The sequence below is a fragment of the Ahaetulla prasina genome, chromosome 3 (assembly GCF_028640845.1).
Source record: "Ahaetulla prasina isolate Xishuangbanna chromosome 3, ASM2864084v1, whole genome shotgun sequence".
NCBI classification, from domain to species: domain Eukaryota; kingdom Metazoa; phylum Chordata; class Lepidosauria; order Squamata; family Colubridae; genus Ahaetulla; species Ahaetulla prasina.
In genome coordinates this window covers 151,740,126-151,756,440 of record NC_080541.1, presented here as the reverse complement: position 1 = coordinate 151,756,440, position 16,315 = coordinate 151,740,126, and the positions used below count along the sequence as shown (strand labels likewise).

The following is a 16,315-nucleotide window of genomic DNA, read 5'->3' as shown; positions in this document are numbered from 1 at the left end:
TCATTACCTCATTAAAGTGATATAGGAACAAGTTTACCTAAAGGAGGCTGAATGATAAACTAGTGCTAAACATATTTCTGAATTGCTGCGACCATGTCACAGGAAAGAGGGAGGGAAGGAGGGATATGGACCAGAGATGGGTTTCAGCAAGTTCTGACCAGTTCTGGAGAACCGGTAGTGGAAATTGTGAGTAGTTCGGAGAACCGGTAGTAAAAATTCTGACTGGCCCTGCCTCCATCTATTCTTTGCCTCCCAAGTCCCAGCTGATCAGGAGGAAATGGGGATTTTTGCAGTAACCTTCCCCTGGAGTGGGGTGGGAATGGAGATTTCCCCAGGATTACAGTATCCTTCCCCTGCAACGTCCACCAAGCCATGCCACACCCACCAAGCCATGCCCACAGAACCAGTAGTAAAAAAATTTGAAACCCACCACTGATATGGACCAGTGAGCTCTCAAAGCTTTACAGAAATACTACCAAAACACAAGATCATTGACACTCTGCCCTAATTCACCATAAAATGCTATAACTGAGCACATGTGTGAATAGGTAAAAATAGCATCCAATCCAAATGTCCTCGTAACAGCAGCGTTGCTGCTTTGAGCTTCTTAGTGATTATAACAACATCAGAAAGATTGAAAAGATACAAAAGGTGCTATTGCTGTTAAGAACATGACATTCATTGCATCAGAAATGGTCTGGCTTTTTTGTTACCAGAATTGTCATTGGTGAGGCACTTTGTTCATATAGATGTATGGAAATGTTTTGTTTTTTATGACAAAGAGATGAAGGATTTAAGAAGCCGATACTATGAACAGTCTACCCATATTCCTTGGCTCCAGAATCTGTTGTGGTTGTTCCATGTTAGCAAATGTGTTTTCCTTTGGAAAGACTGAAACAGGATCAATTTTACAAGGCCAAGCGATCTAGAGATACAGGATATTTAATAGCGTGCTTTAAAAATAGGCACTTAGATTTGGGACATTTCTTGTCCTTGGAGAATGAGTTTCTGGAATATAAATCTCATTATGGTAAACCTAGACAAGCTCTTTCTTCAAGTTCTTCAGCCTGAAAGACAAGTTGTAAACCAATTAGGCGCAAATGTGCTGTTGATAGAAAAGTACTAATTACTTTGAGCAAAAGAAGATAAGAAAGAGGATATTAAAATTTTGCAATACTTCCCAGAGGAACTTGAATTTTATATTCCAAATACTTTTGATACTGGTATATACTGTATTTTAAAATGAATAAATCCTTTCAATAGGGGATTTCTTATTGAAGGCTGATGTTTTATAACATTGTAGGGAATGCTTATTTTAATCTTAAATTATGAAGGCTAGTCTGGTATAGTGGTGAAAGCAGTGGTGAAATGTAAAATTTGTTACTACCGGTTCTGTGTGGCTTGGTGGGGATGGGGGGTTAGTAATGTGACTAGGTTGGCGTGACCAACTTTTTTTTTTACTTTTAAAAGCATTTTTTTCTACAACCTCTTTGGCCGAAGGTGGTAAAAATGCTTTTAAAAGGCTCCTCTGACGATCCCAGCTGAGTTGTCTGATCGTCATCGCTACCGAATCGGGCAATCCAGTCCAAACCGGGAGCATTTCACCCCTGGGTGAAAGATTCTAACCAGAAAGATAAGTTCAAGCCCACCCTCAGCCACGGAAGGTGACTGACTAGAGCAGTCACTCTCTCAGCCAATGTTTCTCAATGTGTTGGAGGGAAAAAGTGGAGAAGCACATGCTATATATATTACCTTGAATTCTTGAAGGAAAGGCAGAGATATGAATAAACATTAAGATCTGGAAGTATCCAAGGACAGCTCCTATAAAATTGGTTTTATTCAAGCAGTCAGCATGTAAGCGACAGCATTCTTGACCAACTGAAGCCTCAAGGGCAGTCCCATATGAAGCAAATTGCAGAAATCCAGGCATGAGATAATTTGTCACTGTCTTCTATAAAGCCATTAGTTCCACCTGCTATACAAGGAGCCACAAATTCAGAAAGAGAACCAGACTACCTCTTTCAGGGGTAATACAATTGTTCAGAGCTGAAGATGGAGAGAATTCTGGAACCTGAAGGGTTTCTTAACAAATAACACCTCCATCTTCCTGTTCTTCATCCTGTGCCTGCTCTGTCTTATGACAGCCTCCAACTTGGGATAGAAAAGAGACATAGCTGGATACCATCAGTGTATCGTTATGAGCAAGGAAGTACAATATGGATAGAGGATAGAATCTTCATCTTATTAATGATGGACTGAAAATACCAGTAACGAATAAACTCTCAATACTTAAAATATTTGAAAGGCCAAATCAATTGTTATTTTTTTAAAAAATTCAAAGCTGAAATTTTAATTTTTTTCTTTAAAAAAGTTGACACATTCTTATTTAAGTATTTATACATATCTTAAATTGAATTTTCTTTCAAACCATGAATGGTTTGAGTTTTGATTCTTATGCTAGAGTAAACCCACAGAAATTATTTGCCTCCTTAAAGGCAAAACAATGTAAGTGCAGTGTGTATTGTTTATAAGAGAAACATCCAATTCAATTTTAAAATGAAAGCCATAAATATAAAATGTATAAACTAATATTGGTATTGCCATTTTGAGTAACTTTACAGCCATCTATATGTAAATTTCACACTACTATGATTCTATTTTCACTGGAATTCCTCTAAATATGTTCATAGTGCTTCGAGTCAGTTCAATATCATTATTGAGAAACTACCTACATCTCAACATATATTGATTTTAGAAGTAATAATTGCCATTTTCAATTGCCACTATTACTAGGGATTAAATGAAAACAATCATACATCTAAAAAATTAAAGCTGCTTCAAAAAAATTCATTCTACTTTACAAGGTACACAGAGCAACATATTCTGAACCAAACTGTAAATTAAAAACAGTTCATCAATTCAACCATTTTTCATTCCCTTCTCTTCCCCTCCAATTATTGATTTTATAAGCTTTAAGCAAAAAGCTTTTATGTAATTATAAAAAAACTTTATTTGCTGTATTTATGACATGTATTTTCCCTTTCCTTTCCTGGAATTAGAGGACATGCTTAGAATGATTGATGTAAATTCTTTTTCTTAATGGGAAATAAAATACCACAACCCTGAGGAACTTCGCATGTATCTAATGGAACAAGATAAATGAACAGCAAGTAGTCTTCACAGCTTTTTACTGTGCACTATACTGTACCCATTTAAAAACTTAATTAATCATTCACTTCTGTCTGAATTCAAGTCTGGCTCTTGCATAAATTATATGCCTTTCAAGGCTTTCCACATTGCTTCCGTTTGCTGTTGAGCTGCAACGATTGCTGAGTAATCCAGGCAATTTGCATTCCACATCCCAATGCCCCTCAGACCATTTTCCTTTGCGTAGGCTGCTTTCAGAGAAATGCTCTTGGCATTGTCAAACCACAGTTGGTGAAGGGCACCCTTTGAGTCCTACAAAAAGCCAAAAGAAAGAGAATGTCTTAACTGGTTATCCAGGTTAAGAAATGCTGCTAACGAGAAATGCCACTTTGTGACATATCCACCAAATATACTAAAATGGAGCTGATAGGGTTATTGTCTCACACAGTTTTACTCTCAAGAATCCTGCAAGATAAGCCAGGCTAAGCAAAAAGAGCTTTTAGACACGTTTCAATCTTGAAATTAATTGATTCTGCCTTAGGTATGAAAGCTGGCTAGATAATGTTGAGCCAGTCACTTACTCTCTCACAGCCCAATCCAATTCACAGGGTTAGGAGAAAGGAGAGTTTGCCAGCTTAAATTATTGTGAAAAAATAAATATTTCTTGGGAAGAGAATGTCTTTCATTTTTAATATTCCTATGAAAAGAGAGAGAGAAAGAATTGCTACACAATGTCTTGATTGTAGTGACACAGATTCATCCAATCATCTTAATGCAACACTTTTAACACTGGATTTAATCACTTTCTGTCAGTCTGGTTTTGCTCTCTATAAAATGAAAATAATAGGCATCTTCATAGTTTATAATCTGAAGAACAATGTAATTTTTAATTAACTCACAGAATGTTATTTTTATACATTTTCCAATTAACCAATTCACTCAGCCAAGCATATGGACCTGAATGTATCTTTGAATGGGATGTATAAAATAGGGTGCACTAATACTCGTTTCACTAATAAACCTAACTCCTTTGGTTAAGGCCACTGATAAAATTGGCTGTAAGAGGAATTAAAATGTAGTTATGCTAGAGACTGGAGACCTTGGCATGATTATTTTGTCTTCTTCATTTTTTTAATTAAAAATTATCCATTTCTTATCACCTACACTTCCATCTTTGTGAGTTGTGATCTATTGTTCATAATTCATACATAACCTTTCCCTTTTAATGTGAACTAACACACACACACACACACACACACAAACGACTAGTGGGAATTTTAAAATCTGAATACAGAAACTTGAAGTGTACAAAAGAAAGTCAGCTGCAGCAGGGAAAATACATTAAATGTTTTTGTCGTTTAATGCTTTTTTACAGATGTGTATTTTCCATGCAAAGGAATTCTTAGAACAACTTACCTTGTATTCTAAAAAGGGAGCTTTTTGTTCCTCATCCCACAGAATCCCAGAAGTAGAAGTCTTCTCCAATGTCATGATGATTCTATACGGGACTTGTCTTATTGTGACATTATTGCACGGAGCCCCTGGGAAAACATTCTTTGCAAAGAAGCAAACATGATCCTGAAAAAAAGGATAACTTCCATTATGTAGTTACGGTAAACTTCAAAAGGGTTCTGTTATTCATACACACACTCATTTCTCAAATAAAGGGCACTGCAAACCTTCTCTTTGCCTACCGAGCAACTAGATCAACAGATGATGCTGTTAATATGACTCTGCACTGCATTTTACAACATCTTGACTCTCCAAAGACCTAGGCAAGGGTCCTCTTTGTAGACTTCAACTCAGCATTCAATACCATCATTCCAAATATTCTTCTAATTAAATTAAATCAGCTAGCTGTACCTGACCACACTTGTAAATGGATCATAAGCTTCCTAACAGATAGGAAGCAGCAGGTAAAGCCAGGCAAAATCACATCAGATACCTGTACAATTAGCACAGGAGCCCCCCAGGGCTGTGTGCTCTCTCCACTTCTCTCTATACACCAATGACTGTATCTCAAAAGATCCCTCTGTTAAAGTACTGAAGTTAACAGATGTTAATGTTGTATCTTATGATTCTTGATTGATGTATTTTTCTTTTTCTCTTTTTCTTTTTTTCCTTTTATGTACACTGACAGCATATGCACCAAAGACAAATTCCTTGTGTGTCCAATCACACTTGGCAAATAAAGAATTCTATTCTATTCTATTCTATTCTATTCTATTCTTCTATTCTATTCTATTCTATTCCTATTCCTATTCCTATTCCTATTCCTATTCCTATTCTATTCCTACTCTTATTTGTCTCATGCAGGAGAAAATCTTCGTTTCCAAAATTAGGTGATTAAGTCCGGGTACATTATTATAAAAAGACAGGTATTTTGAAGAATAATCATTATCTAAGACAAGAAGGGAACTTTCAATGTTACCTCAGAAATGGATTTTACTGATTTCAAAACCACATGCTTCAGACTTCAACCTAAGCAGAGTTTCAAACATTGATAAGATTCCTTCAATCACTTTAGCCTTTTATTCAGCAGTGTTTGAATCATTTCTATGGGGGCATTTATGCAGCCTGGATGTGGATATAGCCAGCATCACTGAGATTTTTCCTTTATTTTCTCCAGAAGAAAATCCATATGACTTTAGATCAGTATTTTTCAAACTTGGCAACTTTAAGATATGTGGACTTTAACTCCCAGAATTCCCTAGTCAGCTGGGAGCTAAAGTCCACATATCTCATTTTACAGGATTTCTTTCTTTTAGTAGTGGCCTTTTTTGTTGAATGTTTAATAGGAAGAAAAAAATCCATGCCGCTCTCTCCTAACCATTCTTTTCTTTTAAGATTTTATTACTCTTTCCCACTCCACTCCACTGGTTAATTCTGGCGCTTTCTCTTGTGGTTTTCTGCTTAAATACAACAGTTCTTAAATACTGCTTAAATACAACAGATATTTCTGTTGTATATATTCTGCTTAAATATATATTGTATATATATTTAATTAATTAATTAATTAATTAATTAATTAATTAATTAATTAACAGAATATATTGTATATATTCTGCTTAAATACAACAGATCACATCAAATACCTGTACAATTAGCACAGGGGCCCCCCAAGGCTGTGTGCTCTCCCCACTTCTCTTCTCTCTGTATACCAAGGACTGCATCTCCAATGATCCATCTGTTAAGCTACTGAAGTTCGCAGATGACACAACAGTGATTGGTCTCATTCGAGACAATGACGAATCCGCATATAGACGAGAGGTCGAACAACTAGCCTTGTGGTGCAACCAAAACAATCTGGAACTGAACACACTCAAAACCGTAGAAATGGTGGTAGACTTTAGGAGAAACCCTTCCATACTTCCACCTCTCACAATACTTGACAACACAGTATCAACAGTAGAAACCTTCAAATTTCTAGGTTCTATCATATCACAAGATCTCAAATGGACAGCTAACATCAAAAACATCATTAAAAAAGGACAACAAAGAATGTTCTTTCTGCGCCAACTCAGTAAGCTCAAACTGCCCAAGGAGCTGCTGATCCAATTCTACAGAGGAATTATTGAGTCTGTCATTTGCACCTCTATAACTGTCTGGTTCGGTTCTGCAACCCAACAAGAAAAACACAGACTTCAGAGGATAATTAGAACTGCAGAAAAAATAATTGCTACCAACCTGCCTTCCATTGAGGACCTGTATACTGCACGAATCAAGAAGAGGGCCGTGAAAATATTTACAGATCCCTCGCATCCTGGACATAAACTGTTTCAACTCCTACCCTCAAAACGATGCTATAGAGCACTGCACACCAGAACAACTAGACACAAGAACAGTTTTTTCCCGAAGGCCATCACTCTGCTAAACAAATAATTCCCTCAACACTGTCAGACTATTTACTGAATCTGCACTACTATTAATCGTTTCATAGTTCCCATCACCAATCTCTTTCCACTTATGACTGTATGACTATAACTTGTTGCTGGCAATCCTTATGATTTATATTGATATATTGACCATCAATTGTGTTGTAAATGTCGTACCTTGATGAACGTATCTTTTCTTTTATGTACACTGAGAGCATATGCACCAAGACAAATTCCTTGTGTGTCCAGTCACACTTGGCCAATAAATTCTATTCTATTCTATTCTTCTATTCTTTTAAGAAGATTTTGGAGTGAGAGAAACTAAAGCAAATACTTTAATAAATGACAAACTGGTTATTAACATTGTTCAACGTATAGTCCTGGGGTGAAATTCATGCCCAGAAAATCATAGAAATGAACTGTTTTTCTCCTACCTTATATAAGTTTGAGCATATATAATCATAGCCGTACCATGGAACGCCCATCACCAGTTTCCTTGGATTAATGCCCATGCGAATATAATGATCATATCCTGATTTAATATAGAAATGTACTCTCATGCTCATTATGCTTATTTACATTCAGGCATCTACATTTGTAATATCAACCAGACAAAGAAAAAAAGTCATTATAATGGACATTTAAAGTAAAACTAAACCAATAGAGGGTTTTTTCGTATAGCATTTTTTTAATTTTACATCTTATTAATATATATAGCATTTTTTAATTTTACATTATATTTATATATAATTTATTTATGTTTATATTTATTCATGAAGAAAAGAGATGTTAATAGATTTAAAGATGTCAGAAAACGATTGTACACAATTAAGATTCTTATTAATCGATTTACTAAACTCTTGCCTCCCAACTCTTAGAAGAGTGCTTGGATCGTAGTACTTTGCATTCTACGAAAAAGAAAATTAAAAACAGGTAGGTTCATTTTGATTTTCAAAAAGACTTTGACAAAATTCCTCAGAAAAACTCCTTAACAAATTAGCAGCTGTGAAGATAAGATAAAAATTCCTCTTCAACTAATAATTATCTAAAAGACAGAAAGTTGACAATCAATTCTCACAGGAAAGAGACATAAACATTCAGGTCCCCCAAATCACAACTGGTTGTCCTATGAGAAATGCTGAGATTTTTCATTTTTTCATGCCCTCCCTGTCAGTGATGGGTTGCTACCGGTTCTCTCTGGATCGGGCGAACCAGTAGCGGCAGTGGAGCGCCGCCCACCGACCCAGACGTCTCTGCGCATGCGCAGAAGCGTTGTGTGCATGCGCAGAAGCGTGTGCACACGCCCATGCGTGCCCATGAATGAACCGGTAGCAATGGGATTTGAAATCCACTACTGCTCCCTGTCCAAAGCATTAGCTGGGTTTTAGTAATGGAACACCTGCCACAACCAGCTAAACTCTCATATTAGAGAGGAAAAGAAGGCATAAACCACTCCTCAGTTTATCCTAATCAGACGGAAACTTGAAGTATACCAAGTAGAATTAGTAGAAAATTTGGGAGAGAGCTGGAATTCTTGATACTTAGGAAAGCTAAAACTATTTGTAATCTAGCATATACCTTGGATTTCAATAACATCATAGAAATGGTAAGCAAGATTTCATGGCAGAAGGCATTAGGGGGGGGAAAAAGGTGCTGAGAATGGGTGGACAATCCTATAACAGGAGATATTAAAACAGAATTGTAAACAATTACAGGATGGAAAGGAAGAGAAGAGAAAAACCAACATAAAAAAAAACAATCAGGCTATTCAAAAAGCTTACCACAAGTTTGAAAATCAAAAGGATACATATAGGAGGTAAAAAGAGGACCAGAACACCATTAAAGATCTATACAAGTAGCCTGAAACTATATGTATCCAAGTGTAGTATGATCCAATACTTGGAAAAGGGAAATGTGCCTTCCAGCTTGGAAACTGGTCGCAGAGAGTTTGTAGGACTAAGGGCTGATTTTGACTCCATCCACGATGGCATCTTAGACAAAGATCCAGTCTTTTTCCCCCCCCAACTAAAGAAGCTAATTATATTCTGAAGAAACTGATTCCTACCCACTAAAGTTTGTTTGTAAGGGGCCTTGGCCTCTGCTATGCAACTGGACCACAATGGACTCTGTTCATCGTAAGACATCACAAACAGGAAATCACAGGAGTCAGCAATTCCAGTATAGTTGTAACATCTACTGTCTACACATTCAGGAGACCAAGGTACATCAAAAGTTACCTGCAGAGAAAGAAAAGCACAACATGGGCGCAGTTCTGTCTTTAAAAAAGCACAAGCAGTACATTTCTCTTCTTTGCTAATCATTTCTAATCAGGGGTGAAATCCAGCAGGTTAAAACAGGTTCTGGAGAACTGGTAGCGGAAATTCGGAGAACCAGCAAATACCACCTCTGACTGGCCCCAGAATGGGGTGGGAAGGGAGATTTTGCAATATCCTCCCCCCAGGAGTGGGGAGGGAATGAGGATTTTGCAGCATCCTTCCCTTGGAGTGGGGAGGGAATGGGGATTTTGCAGTGTCCTTCCCCTGCCATGCCGACCAAAACATCCCACAGAGCTATGCCCACAGGTAGTAAAAAAATTGAATTTCACCACTGTTTCTAATGTATACAAAGAAGAAAAGGGTTAGGTAAAATTTCCTTTCAGTCAAGTTTGCCTCTTGATAAAAATATAAACACTAATCAGATTTGCTTAACGACTGTATGATTCACTTAAACCACAGTGATTCACTTAGCAACCACGGCAAAAAAGCGGATAAAATAAGGCAACTGGTTTTATAGGGCAACAAGCAGTGACCTTGCTTAGTAATGGAAATTAGAATCCTAATTATGGTTGTAAGTTGGCAACTACTTGCATTTTAAAAAGAATAAAGATATGCTATTTCTTTTGGAAATATTTTGTGATAAAACTTTGTCTTATAGCACAATCTAAGTGTTTCTTAAACTCTGAAGTGTTCAAAAATGTATATCCAATTAAACCTCATAGACTCTCCACCTGCAAACTATATTTCACAGAATATGTGGCTCTCTCCTTTATCTCAACATCCTGCTCTTTGAAAAATCAGTTCTTTATAGTTGGCATACTGTATATTTGAAATCTCCTCCCCCGCCCCAAGCTTGCTGTACCAATTTGGCTGTGAATAAGCATTCTTTACACAGGTTTATATGTAAAGCTTGCAAACCTTCTGATTAGGCTTGACTTTTGTGTATATTTTATGAACTTTTTTTGGGGGGGGAAACAGGTGATAAACATGGGCTAAAGAGAACAGACCCCCAAAACCTACCTGATCCAAAGGCCCACTAATGGGTTCAACAGTCATTTTCTCTCAACCGAATCTATTTTAGAAGAGTGCAGGAATGAAATGCGAGGAAACCTCATAGTTTATCTGTAAATTCTGCCATACATTTACAAGACAAAGGCAGACTATAAATAATCCAATAATAAATCAAGAATTACATATGGGTTATAACCCACGTCAATTACACTGCTTTAGGTCCTGTGAATGTCTGCTCCCTGTTAATCTTCCATCTTGCATTTCCCAACCCAGCACAAAGAGAAACCTTAGTTGTCTAAGATGGGAGCCATTCAAAATGATGATTCCGTGAGGAAAAGATGCAAGGTAAAAAAGCATTAGGGAGAGAGTGTTGTGGCACAGCTCATCAACGAAGTCTAAATGCAGCTCATACTTTTAGTGGAAGGTGGCTGCCCTATAATTTTAGTAAACTTTATAACTGAAACTCTTTTTAATAATGTTAACCTTGGAAAAGTAATTTGTGGTAGTAATCTGACTAATCTGTTCTAGAATTATTGCATCAAAGTGGTTTAGGCTAAAACTGTACTCCCCAATCTGGGAAATCTGTAAACAAGTGGAACAAATCCCAAAATTCCTTAATCCACATCAGAGTTTCTCAAGTTTAGTAACTTTAAGATGTGTGGACTTCAACTGGAATTTTGGGAGTTGAAGTCCACACATCTTAAAGCTACTAAAGTTAAAAAACACTGGTCCACAGTCATTACTGAGGATTCTGGGAACACTAAAATGCACACACCTGGCGCACAGACTGGGAATATGAGCTGAGTATAAGGGATTTAATTAGTAAACTCCAAAGGTTCTAGTATGAGTAAAGGTGTGCTGGAACAATTTCACTTCTTTCATGATTTACTGCAAAACGCGCAGTTGCCTAAAATGTGGTTAAAACAAATCTAAACATATTTAATTAATACATAATAGTGATATGTATGCTTTGAAAATGATTGGAAGAGATACTTTAAAATAAACAAAGTGCGGGCACAGCACTTCCTTGAAGCAGCTGCATCTGGGGGGGGGGGAAAAGTGATGTGTCATTAAATTCTGACCCATCTTTTCTTGTTATTTTTCAAAACTTGTACAGCCTTGCTATACAATATGAAGAAACTCTGAATTATATATGAAGAAACTTTGAATTATATATCCTTTACATTAACACTATTCACTTGATTTGCGAATTTGAATGTACCCGTGTTTCCCCGGGCCTTATTTTCTTTTGGGACCCAAAATAAGCACTAGGGCTTATATTCTGGGGGTGCCTTATTTTCTTTCCATGTATGAGGCCCACTTCTGCTTGCTCACGATGAGGCAGGAGGCCACGTGGCATGCCAGTGCTCCATGCGCCACACCAGCTTCCCTCAGGGCCCCCAGCAGTCAGGCCATCCACACCCATACTCCTTGCAGCCATGGCACCCGCACACCGCTCAGCCTCCTGTTCCATTGCGGCCATGAACAAGCAGAAGTAGGCGAGCGGCCACGTGGGCTCCTGCTGCACTTGGCTTCTGGTGCTGCCACCACGAGGCAGGTATCGGAATGAGGATGGCCTGACTGCAGAGGCCCTGAGATAAGGGCCACATGGGGCACATGGGGCGGCTCCACCACCCTGCCTTGCCTCATGGCTGCAGCACTGCAAACAACCAGACGGAATGGGCAGGTGGCCAGTTGCGCAGGCTGTTAAGTAGGGCTTATTTTGAAGGTAGGGCTTATATTAGGCGCATGCATAAAAATCATGCTAAGGCTTATTTTCAGGATAGGGCTTATTTTGGGGAAAACAAGGTATTAGTATAGTTCACGAGTGATAAATGTAAAAAAAATGTTATCCAAACCAACAATTTGACCAGAAAAGACTGTGGCATATATTTTTCAAGCATAATCCTACACATCAGTGCCATAAAGGATGCCGAGAATCTAATTTTGCATTCTGTTTCTCACCAGCTGTTTTTTTTCCTATGCTGTTCATGTTCAAAGGCAGACAGTTTTAAATCTGTTAATTTCAAGGTACCAATCCAAATTTCAGGCAGTTTATATGGAAATGTAAAAAATAAATTGTATGTATTTTCTTCTCTTTGTTATCCTTTAAATACAATCCTCTAGGTTGGGTTGAGAGCACTCAGTGGCATTATTATTTGATTGGTACAGAAAAACTATATGCTAATCTGGAGTTGCCACATAGATAGTCCTTCACTAACAATCATAGTTGAGCCTCGAATTATAATTGTAAATCACTGCAGTCATACAATGAGGCATTATGCGACTAGACCCAATTTTTCTGCATTTTTTGCTATGGTTGCTAAGTAAATCCATTTTATACAATGAGAATTTTTTTTTGCTGGAAATCAGAAGTAAACCAGCAAAACAACTGTCAAAAATCATAGTCACATGACTGTGAGACACTGCTGATAGCCATAAAAGTGAGCCAATTGACAAGCCTCCAAAATGAGATTACATGACTGTGGGGCAAAGCGGCCATCGTAACTTTAAAATCAGGTCAGAAATAACTTGGGGGTGAATCTGTTGTAATTTTGAATGATCATTAAGTGAACAGTCATAGGTTGAGGACTACCTGGATGTGAATTTATTGGATTCCATTCTCACAACATGATGTTGTGAGAATGCAGCTGCGCGGGTGATAGAAGGAGCTCCGCGTAGCTCCCATATAACACCGCTCCTGCGCAGACTGCACTGGCTACCTGTGGCCTTTCGAGTGCACTTTAAGGTGTTGGTTACTACCTTTAAAGCGCTCCATGGCTTAGGGCCTGGGTACTTACGAGACCGCCTGCTGTTACCACATGCCTCCCACCGACCCGTACGCTCTCACAGAGAGGGACTTCTCAGGGTGCCGTCCGCCAAGCAATGTCGGCTGGCGGCCCCCAGGGGAAGGTCCTTCTCTGTGGGGGCTCCCACCCTCTGGAACGAACTTCCCCCCGGGTTACGCCAAATACCTGACCTTCGGACATTCCGTCGCGAACTGAAGACACATCTTTTTATTCGCGCGGGGCTGGCTTAAATTGATTTTAACAAATTTTTAAATTCTTAGAAATTAATTTTAAATGGGGTTTTTTAGCTTATTATATATTTTACTTCTCAGGCCAATTTTAAAATAAGTTTTTTAACTGCATTTTAAATTTGTATATTGTACCGTCTGTTTTATTCTTGCCTGTACACCGCCCTGAGTCCTTCGGGAGAAGGGCGATATAGAAATCAAATAAATAAATAAATAAATAAATGTATTAGCACTGAATAGCCAAAAAAAGCAAGTTATAGCTTGGTGTTCCAAATTAGAAGAAAGGGACAGGTTTAATATATATCTCAACTGTATCTTTTAAATCAGCAGTCACCAACCGGTGGTCCGCGGACCACCGAAAATGTTGGTAGTCCGCAGTGCACCCAGGTGGAGGAGCTGCTCTGGGATAAGCAATGGCCAGTCTTGTGACTAGAGCTCTAGAATATGGGACTGGCCAGGCAGCTCATGGTGGGGCTGTAAATCTCTGCCGTAGAGGGAGGTTCAGGCAATTTGTAACTTTGCAGTGCAGCCCTCGCCAGCTGGAATGAGGTAATGGTGCAAGGGGGGAGGGAATGGCATTGCAGGCGGGCCGAAGCAACGGGTGGCGGGAACCCCGGGCTGTTTCTTCCCCCTGCTGTAGCTTCCTGTCGGCTGAATCCACCAGTGGCTGTGCCCGCCCCTCGCCCTCCCTTCCCAGTCACTCACCTGCACCATCCCCCCCTGCACCATTATCTCATTCCAGCCAGAGAAGGTTGCACTGCAAAGCTGCAAGTTTCTTTCATCCCTTGTTGGTGCTCCTGCACCTCAGTCTCTCCGGGGGACGACTGATTTCCTCTCAGCCCCAAGACACTGGCTGGCCCATGAGAAAGAGTGAGGGAGAGAGAGAGAGAAAGAGAGGGGGGGAGAGAGAGAGAATATGAGAGAGAGAGAAGGGGGGGAGAGAGAGAAAGAGAAAGGGGAGAGAGAAGGGAAGAAAGAGAGAGAGAGAGAGAGAGAGAGAGAAAGAGGAGGGGAGAGAGAAAGAGATGAGAGAGAGAATGAGAGAGAAAGAGTGGGAGAGAGAGGGGAGGGGGGAGAAAGAGAGAGGAGGGACAATGCCTGAAGGACCCTATCCTGTCACTGGGAGTCCAGGCGCTTCAGCAAGCGGCGCGCTGGATTCGTATTAGTGGTCCTCAGGATTTTAAATTATGGACTTGGTGGTCCCTGAGGTCCAAAAGGTTGGGGACCCCTGTTTTAAATGGTAGGTTAAAAAAATCTTTATATTTTTAATGAAAACAGGGCTATTTACATTGTTTTCCTGCTATTAGCTTAATTTTAATTTAATTGTATGACTATTTGTAAAATGTCTTGTATGTAACTACAAAGGATAGAATATTTCATTCTGAAAATTAAAATTCAGATTACTGTGGCCTCCCAAATATAATTATTTTGTTTCTAGTGTGACTCTACCATTAGTCACCTTTCCGTTTTTCATTAGATGGATGCAATCATTAGCAATCATTAGATGGATGTCTACATTTCCCACGTAGCACTGGTCTCTACCTTCCCACCTTTCCCAAACAAGAGGAAAATTCATCTGTCAATCATAACACAATTGTGATCGTTGATGGTTTTCACTGATAGTTAAGCCATGTCTGCATGTTTAGCAAAACTTCAAAACTTGCGTCTGCTTTATCTACCTCCTTTTTCTTGTGTAACAACTGACCAGACAAGGAGAAGGGAGACCTTCATCCAACAGGCAATCTCCAGTTCAGAGGCCTGGATCGTAAGAACCTAAGTGGGACCTTTGGATCATGTAGTCCAGCACTATTCTCACAGTGGTCAACCAACTGCACATGAAACCCAAGTCTCCCAGCAGATGACTGTCTGAGACAATTAAAGCTAGTAGCCATGCATCACTATGATTTCCCAGAACTCATTTGATCCCTTTTTGAAACCAGCTAAAGATGTTATCCAGCAGCACATCTTATGGTTAATAATGAGCATATTTGGAATAGCAGCTGCTAGTATGGGATTTAAGACAGAACTGCGCCCATGTTTAAAATTCCAAACAACAGCTAATAGGTTCAATGGGTGGACTGTACTATGAAGCCATGGCTGGTCTTGAACCAGTGATCAGCTTGGAACCGGGCAAGTATAGGGAGAGAGCCAAGTTTGAAAGAACCAGGCTCTTTTGCTGCTGAAAGCAGACCGGTGCTTGATACAGATGAAATGTCCTTACTCCAGTCTGAAGTGGCCAACTTTGAGTATTGAGACACCCAATGATGTTCCCAACAACAAAATGGCTGGTGAAGCACAACAGATGATACCCATGGTAAAACTGTATGGCTGTTGTCTGCTTAAGGAGAAAACATTGCTTGAATGCTAGAAATGCTAAAAATATCTTTAAAAATATAATATCTTTAAAAAGATTCAACATAGTGAAAAAAAGAGATTCCCATGCTGTACTTAAGTATCCATGAAGAAAGCTTTAGTTGTGTTAATACTGGTTTGACAATATATTTGCATCAACAAATATGCAGCACTGAAATATGTGCTCATAATAGTAAATACTGTCAAAAGAAACTCATGTGTTAATGTAAAACATAATCTTTCCTTCTAGTTTACCTGAGAACCAGGAATTTCTTTGTGAAAAATTTCTGTTGTTTCCTTAACTAAAGCAGTTAATGCATAATATTCAGCTGAAGGCTTTTTAACTGTTTGTTCAATGTCTATATTGATTCCATCCATGTATTGCTTTTTAGCCAGGCTGATTTTTTGTTTTATCCAGGTTGTTCGAACAGTAGGTTTTAAAATTTTCTTCACAGATATATTTCCTAAACAACACATAACAATTAGTTGCCACTAGGTTTGCACCACTAAAAGAAATTTTAAAAAGGGATCACAGGGTGGGGTGGGGAGAACAGACACGGACTGTGAGTTTTAGATTATAGCTACAATAATTCAGTTCCATTTCTCCGTAAATGAAT

General features: G+C 38.8%; 1 protein-coding gene across 1 annotated transcript; it reads right to left on the bottom strand.

Annotated features, from left to right (window-relative positions):
* Positions 1-3,049: 3,049 nt before the first annotated feature.
* On the bottom strand, positions 3,050-16,091 carry LOC131195773 (di-N-acetylchitobiase-like). The gene is made up of 5 exons (XM_058177979.1): positions 15,954-16,091; positions 9,088-9,259; positions 7,457-7,554; positions 4,564-4,725; positions 3,050-3,459 (listed from the first exon to the last, which is right to left on the bottom strand). The coding sequence occupies exons 1-5, from the start codon at positions 16,074-16,076 to the stop codon at positions 3,271-3,273; spliced, it is 744 nt and encodes a 247-aa protein (XP_058033962.1). The 5' UTR covers positions 16,077-16,091; the 3' UTR covers positions 3,050-3,270.
* Between the last annotated feature and the right edge of the window lie 224 nt (positions 16,092-16,315).

What these genes read in the sequence shown, in the direction of transcription:
- LOC131195773 (XM_058177979.1), bottom strand. Translation starts at nt 16,076, where the DNA reads ATGGATGGAATCAATATAGACATTGAACAAACAGTTAAAAAGCCTTCA. An exon ending in TATGCTCAAACTTATATAAG is followed by an intron (nt 4,726 to 7,456) that starts GTAGGAGAAAAA and finishes CCTTTTTTTCAG; the next exon opens with GATCATGTTTGCTTCTTTGC. An exon ending in CTCCCTTTTTAGAATACAAG is followed by an intron (nt 3,460 to 4,563) that starts GTAAGTTGTTCT and finishes GGCTTTTTGTAG; the next exon opens with GACTCAAAGGGTGCCCTTCA.